Source organism: Coenobita brevimanus, chromosome 57, assembly GCF_032717465.1.
Source record: "Coenobita brevimanus isolate Jiangsu-jjx chromosome 57, ASM3271746v2, whole genome shotgun sequence".
In the NCBI taxonomy this organism is placed as follows: domain Eukaryota; kingdom Metazoa; phylum Arthropoda; class Malacostraca; order Decapoda; family Coenobitidae; genus Coenobita; species Coenobita brevimanus.
In genome coordinates this window covers 34,226,934-34,240,525 of record NC_137010.1, presented here as the reverse complement: position 1 = coordinate 34,240,525, position 13,592 = coordinate 34,226,934, and the positions used below count along the sequence as shown (strand labels likewise).

Here is a 13,592-nt window from a genome sequence, read left to right as displayed (position 1 = left end):
ACAGATGGAGGAATTGTTAATAGCACTCCTGAGAAATGGGTCAATTAATCACGCGGAATTTTAACCTCAAACTAATATCGACACTGATCCATGCTCCTGGTCTGACAGAGGCTAACTACTATCCAAGTCAATCAAGCCTTTACTTCCCTGAGTTTGAATTTGAACTTGGTGGCTTGAAAATATTCTTCCAGAGTGTAGCAACATGCCCTCTTCCCCGTCAAACTCCATAACCGACCACCTACCCATTATCAGTGCCTTGATAGTCATGGTGAGTGTCACACATCCTCCCCAAAGTGCCTTCGTCACCCACCCTTCCTCATGTCTGATTCTGCTATAAAACGGCTAGCTGCAAACACGTGCTAAATACTGTCATCTTGTTCTATGAGAGTTTGCTATGTGATAAATCTCTACAATGATAATGCAAAAGTCTATCAATCTATCTATCTACTGCCAGACACCACAAACCCATAAGGGGTGGCCACAAACAAATTGCCTCCATGTCGCCCTGTCCAATGCCACTTCACTGCCTTGCTCCCAGCTCATGCCCCCCTCTCTCATATACTTCTCCACTCCATCCCTTCACCTCATCCTTGGTCTCCCCTTCCCTCTCCCCCCTCCACCTAACTAGCATACATTCCCCTCGTTAGTCTCTCGTTATCCATCCTCTCTACATGGCCAAACCACCTCAATGTATTTCTCCTAATGCTTTCAATCACATTCACATCCACACCACGGCGCTCCTTCGCTTCCTCATTTGTCAGTCTGTATTTCCATGCAACTCCACATCCTCCTCTCAAGTAACTCATTTCCACTGCTCTCACTCTTGACTTGTGTCCTTCCAACAAGGTCCAAGCTTCATTTCCATACATTGGAGTTGTTACCACAATACTGTCGTTTCACTCGTTTCATTACTGAAGGCTCCAACATGCTTGCATGCATCGGCCTTGGTCACCTAATGGCGGCTTTCCATACTGCTTGATCTATGGCAGCCTCTCTGTTCAGTCCCTTAACCCTGAGGTCACGACCTCGTCCCACGTCTTTTTCAGTCTGCCCTTCACAACCCCACCCCCAATATTAACGCTTCTAGCATTCCACACCCAATTATCATCCCCCATCCTCTCCACATGCCCAAACCACCTCAATCTACCTCTCCTTATCACAACACAAATACACTCCAGCCCCATCCTACCTCTCAAATCTTCCATCGTAAACCCATGCCCCCCCAGGCCTAGCATGCAGGGACGCACTGCACATCCACCTAATCATTGTCATTTCTGTACGTTTGAGATTGCGAATATCCTCTTCCTTTACTGCCCATACAGTATTTCACTCCTCATTACCATACAGTATTGCACTCCTAACACATGCTGCATTCAAAGATCCTTTAGCACATAGGAAGAGTACTCTCAATGTTGGGAGAGGCAACAGCTCCCTGAACTTCTTCCAACCACTTCTCACCCTAGCCACAGAGCTAGCTCCAGCCCCACCTTTTGCACATAACATGTCTCCCAAATTGCAAAACTCTTCCGCACACTCAAGAGACTCGTCACCAAGTTCAATGTTTTTATCCCTGAAAACCTTCACCTGCTTTCCCCGACATGCCGAAATAATAAAATCAGCATTATCTCACAGTTTAACTCTAATACCACAACATTTCTAATGAACCCACTTGTCAAAAACACTGCACAAGATGGAATTACTTCCCACACCATTGTGACAAATTGCACATGGCCACTCTCCCTCTTCTTTGACATTATTGCCACCAACCCTTGATATCACTTTTGTTTTATCTGCATATACTTTTAAGCTCTTGTGCCCCATACCATCTCTCCACTTCCTAAATCTTTCCTCCACCTCCCTTTCATTCTCCGCAATCGACACCAAATCATCGGCATACAACATCTCCCACGGCAGTCCATTTCTGAAATCACATGAGAGGGATTCAAGTACCACGATAAAGAACAAGGAACAAGAAACTCAAAACTGACCCCTGATGCACACTAACATTAACAGGAAATTCATCACTCAAATCTCCATTCACTTTTACTTGGGTGCGGGCACCCACATACATGGCCATAACCACCCTAACCAGCCACTCCTCAATCCCAAGCTTTCTCAATGCCCACCTCATCACCTCTCTAGGAATTCTGTCAAAGGTTTTCTCCAAATCAACAAAAACAAAGTACAGTTACCTTTTCTTTCCTATATATTTTTCCTGAAGCTGTCGAACAATGAATATAGCATCAGTGATCCCCCTTCCTTCCATAAACCTAAACTGCATCTCATTAATATTCACTCTTTCTCTAATCATACCTTCTAGAACCCTCTCCATTACTTTCATTATCTGATCTAAAAGCTTTATAACTCTATAATTTCCTCTTTCCAGGGCATCACCCTTCCCAATCAACACAATTACAATTACACTCGTCAGCCAATCATCTGGGACAACACACTCATATATAACCATATTTATTAGGTCAGTGACTAACCTTCTGATGCCTTCAACATTTCAGCAGTCAACCCAGACACACTTGCTGCCTTCCACACCTGCATCCTGCCTATCGCCTCATTCACAGCAGCAGCAGCAATCAAAGGCCAAGGGCCAAACACTGGCTCTGCCAACTTCAAACATTCCCTGTCCCAGTCAAACTTTTCATTCAACAATCGTCTATAATGCTCTCTCCATGCATCTTTAATATCCCCACTGTTCACCACTACCCTTCCTCAATCTTTCTTCACACACTGCTCACATGTAATACCCCAATTATTTCTCTTCACCTGGTTTACCACCATACATATCATATTCTTCCTTTCCACACGATTTACATTATCAAGAACAAGTCTCTAGTGACTCAGACTTCGCCCTATAGTACCTCTCTTCTAGCCCTATGTTTGGCAGCCAAGTATTCCTCTTTGTTACCACTCTTCTTCCATTTCCGGAAAAGCCTTCTTTTCTCCTTAACTGCAGCTTCTATACCCTCTTCCCACCACCAAGTTACTTTTCATCTTGGTAGGCCTCCTGTCCAACTGCATACTGCATCAGTAACTCTCAAGAGGTTGTTCTTGAGGGCTCTGTACTGCTCATTAACACCTCTGTCAATGGCTCTCTGTCATATTGTCATAATCCTAAAATATATCACTTTTTTGTAATAACTATAAAAAATTGGTCACAATTTTGCTAGAACGAAAACTGTGACAGCCACCTCTGAGAATCTTATGCAGACACAGTGACACACACATGCCAACAGTCAGATGTCTGAGCCAACATAACCAGCCAGTGTTTATATTCACTGAACTATTTTGTTCTATTTTGTGCATGAATGGCCACTGAAACACCACTGCTATAGCCAAGTAACAGTACAAGAGCTTAACAAATTGTGCAGCATGTGATATTAAATGACGGGATAACTTTTGGGTGAAATACGGAAACTTGTGACTTGGAAATTGTCACCAACCTTCAAAGAGAAAAATTCACTCAGTTCACCATCCAGACGCACTGCAGCCTTAGCACCATCATACATACTCTTCACAGCATTCAACAACTTCCCATCTACTCCATATATTCTTAATACTTTCCACAATCCTTGTCTATCGACCCTGTCATATGCTATCTCCAAATCCATTAAAGCCGCATACAACTTCTTTCCCTTCTCTAAAAACTTTTCCACTAAAGATCTAAGAATGAATATCTGATCTACACAACCTCTTCCCTTCCTAAAACCTCCCTGTTCTTCTCCAACTACAGTAATTCCTCTGCTCTTTCTCTAACTCTGTCAATATGTATCTTAACATACACTTTTCCTATTATACTAAGAAGACAGATGCCCATATGATTACCACACACTTCTTTTTCCCCTTTTCCTTTATACAAGAGAATAATTATACCTGACTTCCAATCCCCTGGGACTCTACCTTCCTCCCAGGCCAATCTGCACATTTTTCACATCCATTCTACTACTATCTCTCCCCCATACTTCAGCATTTCACCACACACTCCATCAATTCCTAGGGCTATCCCCAATTTAACTTTCTTCATTGCTTCCACAACTTCTATCCTACTGATTTCTTCCTGTCTTCTCACCTCCCTCCCTCTCCCAGCCATTCCCCAGCCACTTATACAAGCATTACTTCCATCCTCTATGTTCAACAATTCCTTAAAGTGTTCTCTCCATCTGCTCACTTTTTCTCCCTTCTCCACTAGTAATCTACCATTTTTATCTTTCACTCCCCTGCTAACTTCCCTGCCATCCTGTCTTACTCTTTTCACCTCTTTCCAGAACATTTTCTTACAGTCCCTCCACTTAACACTCAAGTTCCTTCCAAATTCCTCATCAGCTCTCTTCTTACTAATCTTTTCACCTCTCTCTTTCTTTCTACATATAATTCTCTCTTCCGCCTCTCAACTTCTTCCACACCCCTATTTCTCATCCATTCATTGTATGCTTTCTTCTTTTGTGCCATAGCCTGTCTCACTTCTTCATTCCACCATGCTGTTCCTTGCACACCCCTCCGTCTTCTCTTCATCCCACACACCACATCACATGCTGCACATATTTCTTCTGTGAATATCCTGCACACACCTTCCACATCCCCCATCTGCTCCAATTCATATTTGCCCAATCGTTCCTCCACTTCTCTCTTATACTCTGCCTTTTCCTCATCCTCTTGTAACCTTTCCACTCTCCTTACAAATACTCCTTCTTCCCGTCCCTCCCTTCTTCTATTTCTCCATCCTAATTGGACCTTGATTCTGGCCACCACCAAGTAGTGGTCAGAAAGTCCACTCCCCAAACCTCTATAAGCTCTTCCATCCTTAACACATTTTCGCATCCTTTCATCCACACACACATAATCAATCATTGCCTTCTTTTCATTCAGTTCACCACCCACCCTTCTCATCACTAGCCATATATACCTGTGGATCATCTTGTGCCTGAAGAGGGTATTGGCTATCACCAACCCCCTCCCAGCAAAAATGTCCACTAACACACTGCCATTCTCATCTATCTCAGCAGGCACACCCCACTCACCAACTATTCCATCCACCTTCCCATTCCCTACTTTACCATTCATATCACCGATCAAAAACACTCTCTCATTCCTTCCAAAATTTTCCATGCACACTTCCACATTTGTCCAGAACTCTTCTCTCACTCTGCTTGCACGATCTTGTGTTGGCGCATACACACACACAATCGCCCTCATTTGTATTCCAACTTTCAATCTTACCTACACAATCCTTGTCCCAACTGATCCATACTCTCTTAGGCTCTTCTTCCATCTTTTACTCACAACTATACATACTCCTTCTTTTGCCCTCTCATTCTCACCTACTCCTGCACATATACCCCATCCATTCTCCCATTCTCTCACCTCTCCATTTCGTTTCAATTATTCCGCATACATCAACTTTCGCACCCTCAAGCACCTGGACAATCTCTCTCTCTTTCACCTCGTCATTCGCTCCCCTTACATTCCAAGTTTTGATAACCATGTCCTTTGTCCGGTCCTTGGTTGTCATCTTTTGGTAAATATTACAACCAAATAAAGTGTATAGTATAATAACTAACAGACGTCGGCAGTCTGTGCTTGTTTCAACAGCGTGTGTACACTATTTATGTACATAAACCCACATGACCATCACACTTACACATCACCAGTACACAGTACTGTATACCTCACTCTCAACTCACTGCTTTTGGTCATCAGTTCTTTTCTTTCTTTTTTCTCCTTTCTCACTCACCCAATTATTATTATGAATCTTTAATGGGTTCCTGTAAGACTCTTTATTAAGCTGCAAAACAGTGTCAAGGTAACAACACTCTTTCACGCAGTATCAAGTAAACACTGAAAGAAATTTTCAGCAAAAGTAATTTTTATTTTTCTTCCATCCATATCCAATATCCTGATATCGACAGTAAATATCGAAATCGGTTTGTTATCGGAAAAAATGCAAATATCGGCGATACTGTATATCTCTTCTGGGAATCGTATCAGTTACCTTACTAATTACTAGACTAATTTTTGAAAGATACGTAAGGTAGTCTATCCAAATTTTACTTTTGTACTTTAGGTCCCTTGAAATGAGCTGATACATAAAATTTCACTGCTGAAATATAGCTGCAGATATCAGACTGATACTTGGGTCCTGTTGTCTCATCATTAAATTTGCATTTCATATGGTACCTTTCATTAATTTTTTCCATAACTTAAAGGTTAAGCCTCCAGTATCCTTGCTAATTTATAGGATATAGCAAATCTGGAAAAAAAAAAAAAAATGTGCCAATGTTGGTTACTCACACTATGGACAGAACTGAGTCCTTGAGTTTGATGGAGTGAAGACAGCGTTTCCAATGTCTGACGGCAGAGTGGACATAAAGGGAGCCACTCTGAGAGCCCAGCCACATGGTCGATAGCACAGACGACATCTTCTCAACTTCCTCCACAACCACACTCCGTTCTGGCAAAAGGAGGTGGATGATGGAAATAAGAAACAGAGGGATGGAGACATGAAATAAAGAAAGATGGCACATGGTGATAAACTGGTGTAGACAAAATATGGCACACAGTGTGATAAACTGATATGAAAAAATAGAAAGAGACAAATTATGATGTGACATGATGAATAATGGGGCAATACAGGATTGGCCATTAAATTTACCAATACAGTAAACTCTAAAGTATCTGGAGTAATTCAGCCATGCCTCACCGGTATGCCAGTTAAAGCAAACTGCCGATATTGCACAGTACCCCCATCAGCTAAATATTCGGCATCGAACCGGATATTGAGTTGCTGTCTTTAATCTCTATACTAACACCTTTCTCATGAGTAAAAGATGAAAATTAAACACAAAATACAACAAAAAATTATACAGTACAGGTGGCCCTCCATATTCGCGGATTCAACTTTCCCAGGTCTCGCAGATTTGCAGATTGCCCCTCTGTGAACCCAATACTCTGTTCGCGGCCGCAAAGTGTAGGAGTGTGCACGCTCGAAGGTCATTTCGCGCCAAACTAGGCCCGCACCAAACCACCATGCTCCCGTGCTTCTCTGTCTCTCCCACAGACTGTGTTCTGCCACTGCTGCAGTCGCTTCGCTGCCTCTACGCTGCCACACCAAACCTCCTGTAACTTTGTTATTGTGCCCAATAATTGTGCTCTCACCTGTTAAAGGTAAAAAGTGCCTTGCTGTGTTATTAGGTGAGCGAATTAACGCCCAACTGTGCGATGCGATTTACTTGTGATAACTTTGTCCCATGTGTGTCACATTCATCATCACCATCATCATCACAAGTCGTCAGAGTTTGTCCGCCAAAACTTCAGGGACAGTGGTGAGTTATCTCTGAATTTAATGGGTAGGGCCGTAAGAAGCTGGGGTAAATGTGTAGCTGATGACTTGCCCATACCCACGTGGATGTGCATGAGACGTACTCAGTCGCAGGAGTCTGTGGAAGTCACCAAGTACATATTTACCCTAACTTAGTACAGCCATACCCAAACTTATTTGTTATTAAACTTTTTTATACAGTTGGTCTGTTACTATTTGTGATATTTTATGTTGCTTTCAGGTCCCAGATATGGTTTATTAGGTACAGTATGTGCACACTTGTACACAGGGGGTGATTTGCAGCTGTAGAGGCATTTACGGGGGGGTGCACCAAACATTCGCAGAAATTCCACATTCACGGGGGTCTGTGTCCCCTAACCCCTGTTAATGTGGAGGGCCACCTAGGCGACCTTCCACATTCACGATGGTTAGGGGACACAGACCCCCACAAATATTTGGTGCGCCCTCCCGTAAATGCCTCTAAAGCCACAAATCATCCCGTTTACAAGTGTGCACATACTGTACCTAAAAAACTGTAGCTGGGACCTGAAAGCAGCATAAAATATCACAAATAGTAACCGCAACAGTGGCAGAGCACGGACTGAGGGAGAGACGGAGGAGTGCGGGAGAACAGTCATTTGGTGCAAAATGAATAAGAGCGTCTACACCGCTACGTTTTGCAGCCATGACCGGAATCTTGGCTCCACAGAGGGGCAATCCACGAATCTGCGAGACCTGCTAAAGTTGAATCAGTGAATGTGGAGGACCGCTTGTATATGCTGTGTGTGTGTGTGTGTGTGTGTGTGTGTGTGTGTGTGTGTGTGTGTATTTACCTATTTGTATTTACCTATTTGTAGTATACAGGAATTGAGCGATGCTCGTGTTGTCCTATCTCCATATCCACATTTATCTAGTTTACTTTTACACACATGAATGTTTTTCTCCTGTTCCACCTTTTTGTCTAAGTCGTTCCAAATACTTATGTATTTACCCAATATACCTAATTGAGATACACACGAAATATGCTATGCTCGTGGGTTCCCATCGCTGTTTCTTAGTGAGTCAAATTTAGCTTTAAACTCGTTTAAGTTTTTAGACTGGATGATCTCTTTGTCCAGGCTATTCCATAAATCTATACTTCTGTAAGGAAAGCTATATTTCTTGATATCCTTCAAGCAGCTTGACTTTTCCAATTTCATTCCGTGTCCTCTTGTTGCTCTCTTATCCCATAAAAACAGATCTTCTCGGTCAATTTTATCTTTTTATCTACTCCCACCATGGTCCTGAACACTGCAATCATGTCTCCCCACTTTCTCCTTTCCTCTAAGGAAGGCAAATCCAGCTTTTCCAGCTTCTCCCTATATGACAGATCTGCCAGACTGGGGACCATTTTGGTTGCTGTTCTCTGTATTCTCTCAATCTTGTTTATATCTTTCTTTTTGTGTGGGGACCACACTACCGCTGATTATTCTAACCTGGGGCAGATCATGGCCACCATCAATTTTTTCATCATCTCCTCAACCATATAATGAAATGCTACTCTTATGTTAGTCTCTAACTATCTTATTAATGTGCTTTTCAGGTGACAAACTATCTTGGACCAGCACTCCTAAGTCTTTCTCTTCCCTCATTTTAGTGATTAATTCATTACCCAACAAATAATTCATTTATGGCCTCCTGGTACTTTTACCCATTTCCAATATTTTACATTTCTTTACGTTAAATTTCATTTCCCACTTCCGGCTCCAATCATGTATCCTATCCAGATCCTCCTGCAGCATTTTACAATCCTCCTCAACCTCTACCTTCCTCAAGATCTTTACAATAGACTTGCATAACTGTTCACTCTATCTACCATATCATTTACATAAATCAGGAACATTACTGGCCCCAACAATGAGCCTTGGGGGACTCCAATTGTTACTTCCCTCCATCCAAACATCCTATCCTTTACTACTGTCCTCATTTGTCTGTCTCTCAAAAAGTCTCTCATCCATTCCAGGAGTTTCCCCTTCAGTCCTCCTATATATTCTAGTTTCCACATTAGTCTCTTATGAGGTACCTTGTCAAAGGCCTTCTCTAAGTCTAAGTACACACAATCCATCCAACCATCTCTCTCCTGTACCACGTCAATCGCTCTTGAGTAAAAGCTCAACAAGTTAGAAACACATGACCTTCCACTTCTGAATCCAAACTGACATTCAGTCAAAATATTCATCTCTTCTAGATATTTTATCCATCTGTCTTTCAGGATTCTCTCGCACAATTTTGCGACCATGCTGGTTAGAGACACTGGTCTATAATTCAGAGGTTGTTCCCTGTTTCCTCCCTTATAAATTGGTACCACATTTGCCCTCCTCCATTCTTGTGGCACTTTCCCCTCTTCCAGAGAACACATGATTAAACTGTGAATTTTATTTGCCAGTTGTTCTCTGCATTCCTTCAGTACCCAATTGGAAATTCCATCAGGTCCTGGGGCTTTCATTACATCTTGAGTTTCCAATAATTTGTACACTTCCTGTACCTCCACTTACATATCTTTTATCACCGGTACATTTCTAGTCACTCCCTCCCCTTCCACAAACTCTTTTTCATTAGTGAAAACTGATTGGAAACATTTGTTCATTATTTCAGCTTGCATTGCTGCATCTTTGTAGACCTCTCCTTCTACTTTCAATTTAGTGATTCCTTCCCTTTGTTTCAATTTGCCATTAACAAATCTATAAAACAGTTTGGGTTCATCCTTGCATTTGTCTATTATACCTTTTTCAAAATTCCTTTCTTCTTCTCTACGTATTCTTGTGTAATCATTTCTAGTTCTTTTATATTCTTCCTTTGTTCTGGTGTTGCCCCTCTTTCTCCAATTGTTCCACGCCTTATCTCTTTCTTTTTTTGCTATCATACACCTTCTATTAAACCACTCATTTTTCCTGTTTTCTTTCCCTCTTACTTTTGGTACAAATTTTTCCACCCCCAAATTGTAGAGGTCTAGAAAGATATCCCACTTCCTTTGTATCTCTCTTGTTTCTCTGAATTTTCTCCAATCCGCATTTTCAAAAAAGTTTCTCAGTCCTGTGAAATTAGCTTTCCCAAAGTTGTACCTTCCCTGTCTATGAAGCTCGTCTCTTGGCCTGACGTTCCCTATTATCATCTGGAACTCAATGACCACATGATCACTTTTTCCTATAGAACAGAAATATTTCAATGATTCTATTACATCGGGTTCTTTGGTAAACAGTAAGTCTAACCTTGCTGGTGTGTCCTCACCTCAGAACCGTGTCTCTTCTCTGACCCATTGCATCATCACATTATTCATTATTATATTTAATAATGTATTGCCACACGAATCCTCGCTGCCTCCAGAGTCTCATTCCTCCCAGTTCACCTCTTTACAGTTAAAGTCACCCACCAAAATTATATTATTGCTTTTCTCAATTATTTTTTGTAAATAGTTAGCCATCTCTGACAACATCTCATGGTATTCGTCATCATTCCATGCTCTCGTCTTTGGGGGAACATACACTACCGCCATATCTCTCTTGACTTTCTCTCCAGTTTCTAATTTCATATATATCACTTCAGCCCTGCCTTCTCCCATTTCCACGGTATCTACATTTATGTTGTTCTTCACTGCTATCATCACTCCTCCTCCCGTTTTTTCTTTTCGGTCTCTTCTCCACAGATTGTATTTACCATCTCCCAAATGAACATCAATATCCTCTCTTAATTTGGTCTCTACAAAGCACATGACATCAGGTTCATATGCTCTCAAGAAATCATTAATTTCAAGCCTGGCTGATATTAAACCATCAATATTAGTGTATATCACCTTTAAATTATTTTTCATGTTTTTTGTACCCTCTTCTCTCCTTCTCTCTGTCAGTACCACTTCCTCAATTTCTAATCTTTCACAGCTATCCCCCTTAGTTTCCTTCGCTTCTATTTCCTTATATATCACTTCCTTACTTTCATATCCAATACTCTCCAAAAAAAAGTATTGCATTCTTCCTGTGTCCTCTTGTCATTTTTTTCCTTTACTTGATCCTTCAATGATTTTAAAACTTCTCTTTCTTCTTCATTTAAATCTTTTCTTATTATAATATTTTCCATTCCAGCCTCTTTGCTTAATTTCCAGGTCATTTTGAGTATATCATTTACTCAACTTTCTGATGTCAACTTGACTCTCATTGGTCTTGTTTCCCCTTTCCTATAAGGCCCTATCCTCCTTACTTCCTCAATTTCTTTTACCCACTTGTCTCCTTTGGGGTCAATTTTGCCTAATATACCTCTCACCAGGTTCGTGTCTCTCTCAAATCTCACGAATCTAACCTTTTCTTCCTCCTCCCTGTTTCCAAATATTACCACGCATCTGTTCCTTTCTACAGTTTCTCTCACTATTTTCTCTTTTTTCTTCAGTATTTTCACTACATTTTCTTACATCTTTTTCTTGTTCATTTCCCTTTCTTCCTGGATGGTTTCTCTTAAGCTGACCACTTCATTCTGTAATTCTTCTACGTGTGCCCACTTTGCCTTATGTTCTTCTAATACACTACTCACCTTCTCTGTTTTATTAGTACTCTCTTCTAGTTTCCTCCTCAGTTCAACATTTTCACGCTTCAAATTTCTGATTTCTTCATTTGCCATCTCATTGGACTGGATCAGACTCTGTATAGTAATTTCCGTATTCTCAGACACGTCCACTTTCTTTTCAAGTTCACTAATCCTCATTATCAATGTTTTAACCAGATCCATGATATTAGTATTTCTATCAAATCCTGGAAATTCGAGTCCATCAGTGTTTACATTTTCGGCCATGTTGGATATGTGTGTGTGTGTGTGTGTATGTGTGTATGTGTATATATATATATATATATATATATATATATATATATATATATATATATATATATATGCACATAGCTGCAAACTCACCTATCCAACAGTCATTCTAACAACTATCAAGATATAAAAGGATACCAAACCCTAGTCATACACTCTTCTCCAAAAAATTCCTGCAGCCAGCACAATCTCTTAATAGTTTCACAGCCACAACAACCTCCATACATCTCTCCCACACTCTCATTTACAATTACATCCACCTTCTTCTTGACCTACCACACCTCCCCCATCTTCAGACTCATTCAGATATACCACTTTCACCATTCTACTCATAGCCACTCTCCCCACATGACCATACCATCTAGGCACACTCTCTTCAAATTTGGTATCCAAATACTTCCTTACTCCAAATGTTTCATGAATCACATGATTCCTTACCCTATCCACTCTCCTCACTCTAAACATATTCCTAAACAATCCCATCTCCACTGATCTGACTTCTCATTTTCATGCCATACCATAGCCTCCTGCAGTTGCCACACCCAAACCTCTGCTTCTTATCAAAGACTTCATAGCACAAATCACTTCTTCCCTATGTCACTCTACTTGCCACTTCTTTTGCACATTTACCTCTCTTTTCAATTACTGCACCCAGGTACTTAATCTCCAACCAATTCAAATCTTTCTCCATTTACAGTAACATCACACTGGAAGCAAACTTCTCTCTCAACAACTATCACTTTATTCTCAAAGCATGAAACTCACAAACATCTAAAAAACTGCAACACTCTACCAAGCTTTTGTCTGTTGGTTGTAAGCAGCACTGTTTCATTTACATACATAAGAACTGTGATACTCCATCCTTTACAATTATTACCAATGCCATCCCACTCTCCATTATTTTACCTCTTTCATAACCCCATCCATATACTGCATTTACAGGTGGGTCTCATTACACATGTAGGATATGTTATTGGAGGACTGCTTGGATAGCAGAAACTCACGACACAGAATGGAAAAAAAAAAAAATGACCGTGACATCTTGCTGGTAGGTGGGGGCACCCATCATCCACCCACTTAGTGTACTGGTACTCTCTTTTTAGGGCAGCTCTATACTGAGTGGCAAGCCAAATTATTTCCTGTAAACCAGGAATGCATTTACAAAGCAGAATGGTAACCTTATAACCAACCAACACGTGTTCCCTACGTGGCAACAAGTGGGTTGGCGGAGGGTTAGTGCCCCTTCCCAGAAAACAACTAACTAAAAATACAAACACGAAGCCTCAGACCAGGACTGACAAAAAGGTGACGACTAAGGACCGAACAAAGGACATGGTATGGATTAAGACATGGAATGTAAGGGGTGCAAATGATGAGGTGAAAGAGGAAAAGACTGTACACGTGCTTGAGGGTGTGAAAGTGGATG

General features: G+C 41.1%; 1 protein-coding gene across 1 annotated transcript in view; it reads right to left on the bottom strand.

Annotated features, from left to right (window-relative positions):
• Window positions 1-13,592, bottom strand: part of syd (JNK-interacting protein syd) — a 466,678-nt gene that overhangs the window by 95,869 nt on the left and 357,217 nt on the right. The window contains exon 22 of the mRNA XM_080274254.1: window positions 6,301-6,460. Within this exon, the coding sequence (XP_080130380.1) occupies window positions 6,301-6,460 (160 nt within the window). The remainder of the gene's footprint in view (window positions 1-6,300; window positions 6,461-13,592) is intronic.